This window comes from Hypanus sabinus, chromosome 2 (assembly GCF_030144855.1).
Source record: "Hypanus sabinus isolate sHypSab1 chromosome 2, sHypSab1.hap1, whole genome shotgun sequence".
In the NCBI taxonomy this organism is placed as follows: domain Eukaryota; kingdom Metazoa; phylum Chordata; class Chondrichthyes; order Myliobatiformes; family Dasyatidae; genus Hypanus; species Hypanus sabinus.
The window spans coordinates 44000941-44013112 of record NC_082707.1 but is presented as its reverse complement, the minus strand read 5'-3'; the positions used below and the strand labels follow the sequence as shown (position 1 = coordinate 44013112).

At 42.2% G+C, this 12172-nt stretch overlaps 1 protein-coding gene across 2 annotated transcripts in view; it reads right to left on the bottom strand.

Annotated features, from left to right (window-relative positions):
* The window catches only part of LOC132404634 (protein FAM131A-like), an 80387-nt gene extending 76944 nt beyond the window's left edge, over positions 1-3443 (bottom strand). Inside the window, exon 1 of one of the 2 annotated variants that reach the window (XM_059988946.1) lies at positions 3415-3443. Coding sequence is in view for 1 of the 2 variants with exons in the window: in XM_059988943.1 (XP_059844926.1) it covers positions 2451-2547 (97 nt within the window). In the remaining variant the exon portion in view is untranslated. Of the gene's footprint in view, positions 1-2450; positions 2962-3414 lie in introns of those variants that run through there. The other variant, XM_059988943.1, reaches the window with a different exon arrangement.
* Between the last annotated feature and the right edge of the window lie 8729 nt (positions 3444-12172).

Sequence of the window (12172 nt, the reverse complement as noted above, 5' to 3'; positions counted from 1 at the left end):
CGGGCATAACTTGTCCACAGAATCAGATCTTACCCACCCCTTCCATCTCAAACTGGTTATTAATCTCAGTGTTCCTGCTCTGTTTCTTTTATAACCACACTTGGTCGTGAAGGTTATGTGCTGTAATTGCGAGGCTAGCCTGCAATGCAAACTCGTGCATTGAAGCAGTTCGCGAGTTTGCTCAACAAGTAGTTTCACAGTAGTTTACACTGTTTTTATACCGAAGGGCGAAGGTCTGACTTGGTTTGTTCAGATAGATCAACCTGCCCGGCCTCACAGAGGGGACCTTTAGTCAGGCAGATAAAAATCAGGAATGAACGCCAAGGTTTACAGGGAGACGTGAAAATCAGCAGATGGTTGGACCCTTGCAGGACGCGAGTTTTCAATTCATTTCAAGGCAGGTCTATCAACTAGTCGTTTTTACTTCAGGGCATGAAGGGATATGGGGAGAAGAGGGGAGATTGGGGCTGAGAGGAAAACTGGATCAGCCACGACGAAATAGCGGACCAGACTCGATGGCCTAACTCGAAGCTCCTATACCTTACGGTCTCACTAACCAAAATGAGTGGCGGAAAAGATAAAGGTATGAAAGAACTGGAGATGGGTATTTAATGGTATAATGAAAGGAACGAGTCTTTCGCTACATTCGAACCGCCGGAGAAATTGAAACAGTGTTGGGTATGATTGCTGTTAAATCAGCCCCACGGGCCAGCTGAAACCCCAAGTCTAGCGAACTGAAATCACTGGATCTAGGCGTGATACATGCTCATTAAATCATCTGCCTAAAATAATATCTCGCTGGACTTCCATCCATTCTCTGCAGTCTTGATTTTTAAACTTCATTGAGCACAAAAGGCAACTGATATGAAATAGTCTTCCGGGATATAATTGAAATGCTTATTAATCAGACAGCAGCTTTAAAAAAACCGATGGGAACGATGTCTCTAGTGAGACACGGGAAGCCGCTTTCATGATAACTTATTCCCTATCCAAATAAATTATTGACGTTCCTTGGGGAGAAAATAGCCGTTCATCACTGCTCCCAAACTCTTCATCATTAAACTATGTGTGAGGACAGTCTGAAACGCCTGGAGCTTATTTATTGTCTTACAACATTAATGGTCAAAAGACACGATGGTATAACACGTGCGCATCAAAAATATGTCAAACTTACAATGAAGAGGGATTGCTCTGATAAGGACTGGGCATGACTGATGTGATGAAATGTATTGATCGCACCCCTCGTGTTGTGGCATCGATGAAGCAAGATTGATTCGCTTTGCTGCCGCGGCTCCTCTTGGCAGCAGCTGGGACTCTCTCCATCGGTTCCCGCTACGGTGCAGGAGCCGCGGGCTGTGCTGGGAGGATGCTAACCGCGGATCATTTGTCAGTCGCTGTACATTTATGTACCACCTAGATCGGGCAGATTTGCAGCGAGTGAGAAATATCAATGGGAGAATAGGCGGCTCGAGCAGGGCCACGCCCTAAGGAAAGATGTCGCCAGCTGTGGCCGCCACCTATTCTGAGATTGCTATTTCTTCTACCAGTGCTGCGAATCAGCGTGTGCAAAGTTAATTAAGCACTCGTATAATAAACACGCATGTAATTCTGGCGCCTTGCTGGTTACAGAGTCTACTGTACAAACTCCTTGCTAGTGCCACCGTTCTTGAAGTAGTAAATGAAAATAAATTGTGGGCGTGTGAGGTGCACCGTATTTGTTCATCTCGCCTTAAATTGTGGCCCGCTTCTCTGAAACATAACTGGGCATTTAACTCGGATTTCAAGCCGCTCTCTTTCTGCACACTGAGACCTGTTTCCAATGATTTTCTCTCGCTTGCTGCCAAACTCTCCAGTCTGAGTTCCGAAGTGAAACGGAGAGTGACACTGCATTTGCAGCGAGTGAAATTCTGCTGCTCGCTTTGTTCCAAAAATCAGAGTCGATACGCTACCAAATCGGCAGATTTCAAAACTGCAACGGAGGGGGTGGGGTGGGGGGGGGCTAGGGCAACATCGAAAATAGAAGGAGATCGTTCGATTTCGAAAGGAAATGTTACAAGATGACTTTTAAAATAAAGGCAATTAATGTCCATTCACATCTTCGGGGCTCAAAATATGACCAAATGCTTCTGAGTGTAATTGGTACTGGTAAATTATGATCGCTTATTGAATGGTTGTGTGGTTCCATCTGAGTTATTTCGCTGTGTACTATAAGATAATTACTCCCTCTGACTAAGTGACAAGAATCTGCATGTACAAAGAGCCCCTTGGCCGAATTGGACTACCGCGGCCCATTGAAGTGTGGGGTGATGCACGCTTTACGCTCCAAACCTCGCTTCATTGCTCGCTCTCAATGCCAATCCCAACAGCCTACAACCATTTGCTTACGATTAGAGGCCGTGCAATCGAACTCGGCGCAGCCCGGAGCACAATAAGAAAGCAAAGCTTCTTACCAATAGTTGTTTTGGAGCCTATACAGCCCATAATCGGCGCTTTTAGATGAAAAATTAACCCTTGTTCCAGACTGGAAACATTTCCACAGTACCTCATGGAAATTAACGCGCTGGGTCTGAACGACTAAGCCTCCGTAGCGATGAAATCGCAGCGCCGATGTCTTTCAAACGTGCCAATGAATAGAAGAGTTTGCCTCCAGCTTGGGTTGATGGGCTCTCGTTCTTGGACATTCACCTTAGCACGTCACACGGGCGGGTTTGCGTGGGGTGCGGCGGACTCTGAGGGAGCCCTGGCTGCTGGTGTGATCTTTTATGGACGGTGTTTGGATGGGCGGGGGTGCCGCTGCTCACTCGTTCTGCATCTCGTCGTTAGAGGACAAAACGGCGGCTGATGGTCCCTGCCGGCGGTCTGCGTGAAGTACACAACAAAACCCCTCGCAGCATCCACCGATTGCGCGTAACCAACCATGCCGTCCCGGCTAACGTCTCATATCGAAATAATAAAAGGGTATTTATTATCTATGCTTTGTCTTGCACTGGATAAGCAAAATGGCTGGTGAATCTCTCCAGTTCAGGGAATGCATGGAAAAACTCAAGCAAGCTTGCCCAAAGTATACCAAAGTGTAAAATTGAGGAAACTACTTTCATCATTTGAGGGAGCGAAAATTCTGTAAGTTTGGAGGCAGCCTAAAGCTCAGGAACTCTCGCCTACTCTCTCTCTCTCTCTCTCTCCCCCTCCCTCCCTCTCTGTCTCAGATTGCCTCTGGAACAGACCATTGTCCAGGATTGGACAGCGAAGACGAGCTGTTCAACATTATTAATGATGGAGTTTGAAAACAAAAGTGACTGAAACTGGATTTTCCATCACTTCCTGATTCCCGCATAAAAGGGGGTTTCAGGTGAAATGGAGCACGCCCGGAGGCGGCGTGGCCACCTGCACTCCAGTGGGGAGATCTTGGTGTACCTGCACACGCCACATCTCTCCCAGGTTTTCTTGGCCTTGGATTAGTCTTTGCGTCAACTTCCTGTGGAATTGCATTTGAAAAGTGTCCAGGTGATGCACATTTCCAAGATTACAAAATCTTACTTGTTAAAACATGTTTGTAGTACGGTCTTCCTTTAGCAATAATGTAGATTCGCCTCATTCAGTTATTCGCTTCTTACTCGTTGGTTACCAGTCAAAACACATGATAGGACCGTGCCCCAAACTTAATACTTCACTAAAGGTCGCATTCTACAAGTAATGTGAGATTTTATCTGAAGCATAAATGCAAGCTTAGGGAGCAATTCCATCAGCGATCAGCGATATATTTTAACAGGACCCAAGTACAACAAAACCAGATCATGATATTGTGTTAACTCCTTCCATGCTGACTTGTTTATCTATTGTTAATTCACAGGACAGTGTGTGCACTAAAAGATAGACTATTTGATTTTGTGCAGTTTGGGTAACGAGCCTTTTCTGTTAATTTCTGCATGGTGTTAAAAAGATCTCAGTCTTCCACCAATTTAGTAGGATTAAGCGATGGGGTAAGCACTCAGTTTATTCTCCATCAAAGTGGAAGCGCATGGTTTGTGAGGCAATGCCTCCACATTGCTGCATCTATGCCCCAGTCCAAGTCATTTTCTGTAGGAGGTACAGAAGCCTGAAGGCACACACTTCAACCATTCAGGAACAGATTTTTCCCCTATGCCATCCGATTCCCAAAAGGACATTGAATCTTTTGACACTACTTCACTTTTTTTAATATACAATATTTCTGTGTTTGAACGTTTTTAAAATCTATTCAATATGTGTAATTGATATACTTGTTTATTTTTTATTTATTTACTGTTTTCTCTGCTACATTGCATTGAACTGCTGCTGCTAAGTTAACAAATTTCACGTCACATGCTGGTGATATTAAACCTGACTCTGAGGATTATTTTTCATATATTTTGAACAGGTGCCCAAGCCATTTAAGGAACACCTGCTGCACTTGTCTCAGGTGTGGAAACTAGCCATAGCACCTGGTTGGGCTGACAGAAATTTTAAACAGGAAAAGAACCCAGTTTTACTGAGCAAAAGCTGAGGGTTTAATGTAAAATCTCCTCCTTCATAAGCATTATTGCAAAGATGTACAGGGTGGAAGAATATTAATATTTCCCTTCCTTTCCATGCCTGTTACCTGAGCCCAGAAAATCCATATAAATTCTTACAGCAAAAATTAGTGGAATATGAACCTGGTGTAAACAAATACTGCTCCTAATTCCACCCAAATTCTGTTGTTCCTGAGTAGATGCAATAAATATTTGGTTCCAATGTTTTGCATTTTTATTTCAGATGGCCATGAAGTCCATTTTTAAAAGTTAGTTATGCCAAATCCTTGGCTCTTTCCCGAGGAAACATGCAGTAGCTTTGAAGTAAACAATAAAGCATTTAGATGTCAGATTATTTGAAAATAGAGATTTTGATTTGCTTTTTATCAGGCTAATCACACCGTGACTCCAAATTGGTTGGTTCTTCTGTCCTGAGATACCTACTTCAGCTACCCAGCAGGAAAGTTGTTCTTTACCCAACCCATTCATTGCATCCATCCATTCATCAGTGTGTCCCAACACGGAGGATTTGCCACATCATCTGATTGCACATTGATGTATACAACTGAGGCAATTGGGCTATGCCTGTATTTCTTTGTGAATAAATCAAGGTTAACCTCAAAGGTGGAGTACCTTCTGGTTTTGAGTCAACAATTCCAAATATCTAAATAAAAATCAAGCTTATTCAGATAGCTACATTTTAGCACAGTATAAAAAACACTTGTCCTAGCTGCTTAATTTATGTTATGAGACTGTCTACATTTTATTAACTGAAAAAGTAGGAACAATAAGACTAAAATTTCCAATTGTAAACTAAATCATTCACAGTTGAGAATTCTTTGTTTTGTTAACTTGCTGTTTATAATAATTTCCACAGATGTTCAATTAATTATCACTTAAGCAGAGCTGTCAAGAGTCTACAACCAACTCTTTCAATGTTGTAAGCACTAAGCAGATAAACCAGGTAAGTGGCACTCAACTCCTTTTGTCAACAGCTTTCAACTTTTTAAAATCTGTTCAATGTTTGATTCCAGGGCAACTTTACTTGCACAGATTTGGTAAATATCAAGTTATAGATATGTTAAGGCAAGGATTAACATTCTATTGCGCTAATATAAGCAGTTTTAAGAATAATTTCCTGTTTTTTTTGCATCTGCAGATATTACAACACTTTAGATAGCAGTGTGATGGTAATTGCACAATGATGCCATTACTAGGGTTAGGGTTAAGGTTGACCCTATCTTATCATTGGCTTAAACAACACACACAAAATGCTGGTAGAACACAGCAGGCCAGGCAGCATCGATAGGGAGAAGCACTGTTGACGTTTCATCCTGACGAAGGGTCTTGGCCTGAAACGTCGACAGCGCTTCTCCCTATAGATGCTGCCTGGCCTGCTGTGTTCTACCAGCATTTTTTGTGTTGTTGTTTGAATTTCCAGCATCTGCAGATTTCCTCGTGTTTGCTCTTATCATTGGCTTGTATGGTTTAATTTACGGTGCTGGGCAAATTTTTAAAAACTATTGAATCAGATTTTGGTTGGCAAACTAAAAATGCAGCACTTTCACTTATTGATGTAGATCTGTGCCCAAACAATCCCAAAGCAAATGAAGTGTTTTATTGCATTAATGGCAGTTAATGGCACTTACAATGCATCACATTAGCCCATCGATAAATGAGCTAGGGGATTTACACATTAAAAGCAGAGGAAAAAATGTCTTTAAAGCAAATGTCCTTCATTGGTCTTGAGCTATGAGGATGCATTCCTTGGTGAGTGCACTGTTACTCTGAAATTCGTTGCATAGCTGTGATTTTAAGAAGGCTCTTAAGAGAACTAGGAGAGGTATTCACAAGAGACTGCAGATACTGGAATCTGGGCCAACACACAAGATGCTGAAGATCAGTCCTAATGCCGGAACTCAACCCAAAAACTCAATAATTCCTTTACTCGCAGATGCTGAATGGCCCACTGAGTTTCTTGTGTGTTAATTGGGAGAGGTAACTGGGAACAGGAAGCTGGCTACCAATGAACTGATAAGGCAGGAAGGAAAAACGTTCAGATAATCTGCACTTGCAGTATCCAGTAAGTGAATAAAAATAAAATATAAATGATATTCTATCATGAATTCAAACTCACAGTTTGATATTAATTTCTATATAGTGAGCATTGATATGCAGCAAAACATGGAGAAAATATTTGTGGTCATGAAGGCAACATGAGCAATGGAAACAATATGGAAGTTCCACTTGAGTATCAAAGAAGCAACAAGGTTATCAATAAATATGTGCAATCAGATGTAATCACTCTATATCATCGCTTCACGTCCAGAACACACAAGACGACATGATTCATTCCTGAATCAGTCCAGTGAATCTATAACTGGCATCTGCTAACTGGAATTTACTTTCCATTTTTCCTAGAGGGAGTACAGCAACAATTGACTGACTTCGTAGGAAGGCAGGTTTGCCATAAGGAAAGATTAAGCAGGGTGGACCAATACATTCTAGAGTTCTCAAGAATGAAAAGTGATTTCATTGAAATATATTAGATTTTTATGGGCTTGACACTGCAGAGCTGATATTTCTCCCTGGCTGAAGCATCCAGGACCTAGGGTCTTAGTTTCAAGATAAGGGGCTTGTCATTCAGTACAGAGACGTGGAGAATTTTATTTCACCTAGAGTACGGTCAATTATTGGCACTCTCAATTCAAGAAGGCCACCAAGTTTCAGTCACTAAGCATATTCAAGACAGAGATTGATATTTCAGATAGTCAGCGAATCAAATGGTATGGAGTTCAGCAGGGAGTTGACACCACAAACACAGAGTCAAGTTCTTATTGATCAGCAAGGCAGGCACAAGATGAACAGCCAACTATTTCTTGCATTTCTCTCTCTCCCCCTCCCCAACTCTCTTTCATGGCATGTTGCTTTCACTGCTTTCCAATGGGGCAGTTCTAGTATCCAGGAAATTGTGGAATTTCACACATGCTGGCTTTTCATCATTCCGATGATAAGTGGAAACCTGTGCAGGAGAGTTTTTAAGGTGCACTGGGACAGTTCCACTCTTGACCTTGGAAGTCTAGGTCCAGTGGTACTAGTAGTTGTCCAGCTGAGGTCTTCCTAGGTTGCACTGAATGACCATGACTTCTGTGCCTTGTCATGTCCTTCACTCACCACGGAGCATTGCAGTACCGCCTTCCTAGCTGTTGGATCTCACTGTAGATCTCAGCCGCCCAGTCCAGTGGAGCTGAATTTGGATGCAAGGAAAGGCACGTCCCGGTCTCACCGAGGTATAAGGTCTGTCACATACCCTCATCTGCTTTAGCCCACCTGTTGAAACAGTGTAGCGGGGTGTGATCACTGTCACATGCAAACAGCTACATGGATCCACAGGTGGGAGTTCAGCACCCAGCGGGGACCAAAGGCGAGTGAGTTACCCCAGAATGGACACAACGAGCCCTTCACCAAAGGTGCTAACCTTCCCTGGACACCCCGTACATCCCACTTTCATATACAAAGGAAAGGTAGATGCCAGGCCAATCCTGTCAAATGGATTCTCTTGGGCATGCTATTATTCCCTTCATTCTCCTCATCCCTTCTCCTCTCTGAAACTCAAAACACACAATTGTTCTCTTACTTTTCCATTTCTGGTGAAACCTCATTAGCCTAAAATGTTTCTATGTTTCTCTCTCCACGTATTCTGCCCAACCTGTTGAGTATCTCCAGCATTGTCTTTCGTTATTCAAATCTTTGTAGCATATTGGTTATTGTCTTTCTACCCGACCCAGTTCAATGTAGACTGTAAGCTGTCTCCTACAATGTTCCCCTATTTTAAACAGGTTGCATGTCCGGACATCCAGCCATCTGGGCATTTTTATTAGAGCCATTGTGAATCACATTTTCATTGGTTCTGAGCTCAGACCAAATTCTCTCTATCAGCATTTGGTATTCAAATTTGGCAGAGTCCAAATGTTTCATCAGGCAGAACTTAAAACCATGGCTATCTCTCTCTCTGTTAGTGAAAAATAGTTGGTAATTCAAATTAACAGCATTGGTACTTAATAAAATAAAATCCTAAAAAGGATAGTTTCCTTGCTGTGGCTTCCTTCAATAGGGAGGAAAACATTCGACACTATAATATTGATATGCAGAACATGAAGAGAAGTCTCAATTATAATGGAGTACTCATCCAATATTTGCATCAGCCACATACATTGCAGCCACTAAGGATTTGCTAGTTCAGGGTTATTTTTACTCCTGTAAACCAAGGCAGCAAAGTTAACTTCACCAATGCTTGAAGGTACAGTGGAGTTGATGTGCACACATTCACATGCATGGGAATTTTATATTAGGAAAACATGGTAATGTGATGATGCAATTCTCTCTTTGGTGTTAGTGCCTAATCCAAGTGTGACTTCTAACATCAGTGGTGTAATGCTTGGTGTGAAGTGTTACATATATTGATCACAAGCATACTAAATAACTGCTGTTACCAATGGTGAGCTTTAAAAACAGAGTTAAATCTGCAGCTAAAGATGCAACTTGGCTTTTAAGCTGTCTCATAAAATATTTGAAGCCAACCGGCATTCCATTAACATTAAACTACTGTTGCCTTGAATATAGATATCCGTGATAATTTACAACTTATAAACTGAATTGTGTTTGGTAATGGGCTATATTTATTTTAAAATCTATCTGAATAGATATTGCTGCATTACATTTCAGTTTCAGTCTAAATATATGATAAAAATTAAATAATAACATACTGTAAAACCAATTTAATTATGCCTCTATTCCTTATGCAAGTATTACATTAATTATTTCACATTTAAGCTGCTAAGATGATCGATGGTACATAATCTGTACTGAATAGAATATTCACTGTAGCACCTGAAGTTGATTACATTAAATACTAGGTGACTGAATAGTACTATAAAATTCACCACTATTATTAGTTAAATGAAAGATCATACAAGCATCTAAATTATGTTGCATTAGTGCCCCCTGTGGAATTCAAGTTGCAATCACTTGACATCTTTAAATAAACTATATTTCAATGTTTTCTTTAAATATCCTTTCATGAAAGTTCTGTTAATAATGTGAATGTTTGCACATTTGAACTTTAATGTTTTTCTCCCCCTACTTGAACCACTGATAGGCATACTGCTTTGAAAGACAGCATCTAGATGTTCCCTAGTGACTCTGAGCCAATTCCTAGACAGAAGATTTATTAATCAGCCCTTAGCAAACAAGGGAAAATCAATAGTTATAAATAGGGGTAATCAATTCACTCGAGGATTTTTTATCATAGTCTGAATAAGGCCTTAATAGAAGAGATAATAACCATTGTCTAACTGGCAAAACTTCCATTCAACTATTACATGAACACAACAGCAGAATATTTTGTACAGTCTAGGAACTCCCAGCCATTTAGTGTTGGAAAAGCACACAGGACTTGTCTATTTCAAAGTGTGGTTCAGAATTTGGAATGGAACTCAAAAGCTGCATGAAGTTTAATCTCCTATCAGCTTCCAGTAATTTGCAGACTGTCACAAGGTTAGAACTCCGACCAAGAGCGGAGGCTTCATATAATAGATGGGTGACCATGGGGGGGGGGGGGGGGAGTAAGGGGAGTAAGCAGTCAGTGCAGGGTTCCCTTGAGGCCATTCCCCTGAACAACTTTGGATATTGCTGAGGGTGGGGGGGGGGGTGGTGTGTAAAGCCTTTTGAGGGGACAGCAGCAGTGTTCAGGCCAGTGACACTGTGGCCGGCTCCAAGGCTCAGCAGGGAAGGGTAAAGTCAGACAGAGTGACAGTGATAGGAGACTCGATAGTTAGGGGGATGGACAGAAGATTCGGTGGCCACGAAAGAAGCCAAAATGGTGTGTTGCCTCCCAGGGTACCAGGATCCAGGACGTCTCAGAGAGGCGGCAGAAAATTCTCAAGGGGGGAGGGTGAGAAGCCGGAGGTTATGGTGCACAATGACAAAGATAGAGGGTATACCCAGTGAGTATTGGAAGTCAGGGAAGAGGCAGAAGAGCGGGAATTCCAAGGATTAAACCATTGCTAGTCAAGGCAGGAATAGGAAGATAGTACAGATGAAGGAGTGGCTGAGAAAGTGGTGCAGAGCGCAGGGTTTCAGATTTCAGGATCATCGGGATCTGTTCTGGGAAAGATAACAGTACAAAAAGGACAGGTTATATTTGATTCCGAGGGGACAAATACCCTCATGGGCTGGTTTTTTGGAGCTGTTGGGGATGCTTTAAACTAAGCTGGCAAGGAGATGGGGCTGAGGAATGCACAGTTGGCATACGAGTCGATGCCGTGTGTAGTGAGACTGGGAGGGAGGACAGGCAGATGATAGGACAAAATCGCATGCGTGAGTTGAGCTGAAGTGTAATATGGCAGCAAAATCAACAAGGGTGATAAATACAGGACTGAAGGTGTTATATCTGAACGCATGCAGTATACAGAATGAGACAGATGATGTTGCTGTGCAGTTGGAGATTGGCAGGTATGATACCATGAGTATTGCTGAGTATCAGCTAAAAGAAGATCATAATTGGGAGTTTAACATCCAAGAATACCCCTTGTATCGAAAGGACAGACAAGAGGGGGTGGGTTGGCTCTGTTGGTAAAGAATGAAATCAAATCCTTAGAAAGAGGTGACATAGGATAAGAAGACGTGATTAATTGAGGCTAGAGTTAAGAAGCTACAAGGGTAAAAAGACCCTAACGGGAGCTATACATAGGCCCCCAAGCTGTAGCCAGGTTATGGGTTATAAACTTCATCGGGAGATAGAAAAAGCAAGTAGGTTGGGAAAATCACGTTGGTGCTGGATGCCAACAGGGGGAATTTGTAGAATGCCTTCGAGGTCGGTTGTGGCTGAGCTCACTCTGGGAAAGACAATTCTGGATTGAGCGTTGTGTAATAAACCAGATTTGATTAGGGAGCTTAAGGTAAAGGTACCCTTATGTAACAGATCATAAGACCACATGACATAGGAGCAGAATCAGGCCATTTGGCCCGTCAAGTCTATTCCACCATTCAATCAAGGCTGATCAGCACAGTACAGGCCCTTCAGCCCACAATGTTGTGCTGACCTTTTAACCTACTCAAAGATCAATTTAATCTTCATACATACCTCTCCATTTTTCTATCATCCACGTGTCTATCTAAAAGTTTCTTAAATACTCAAAGTATCAGCCTCTAGCACTAATTCTGGCAAAGCTGCTACACACGGACCCTCTCTGTGTAAAAAAAATACGAGGGGTGATTGATAAGTTCGTGGCCTAGGGTAAGAAGGAGTCAATTTTAGAAAACCTAGCACATTTATTTTCCTACATTTACACACTTAGTCCAGTGGTCGTGGAGCATACGGATCCCTTCTTTATTGAAGTCGGTGTCTTGGACCTCCAGAAGTGGTCCACAGCAGGGGTGATTGATAAGTTTGTGGCCTAAGGTAGGAGATGAGTTACTAACTTCAAACTTTCTGCATTTTCACTCAGAGTTGAACAGCTTATGCATGTAACGAGAGTTACCTTAGGCCACAAACCTATCAATCACTCCTGCTGTGGACCACCTGGAGGTCCAAGACACTCTCGTTACATGCACGTGCAGTTCAACTCTTTGATAATGCAAAG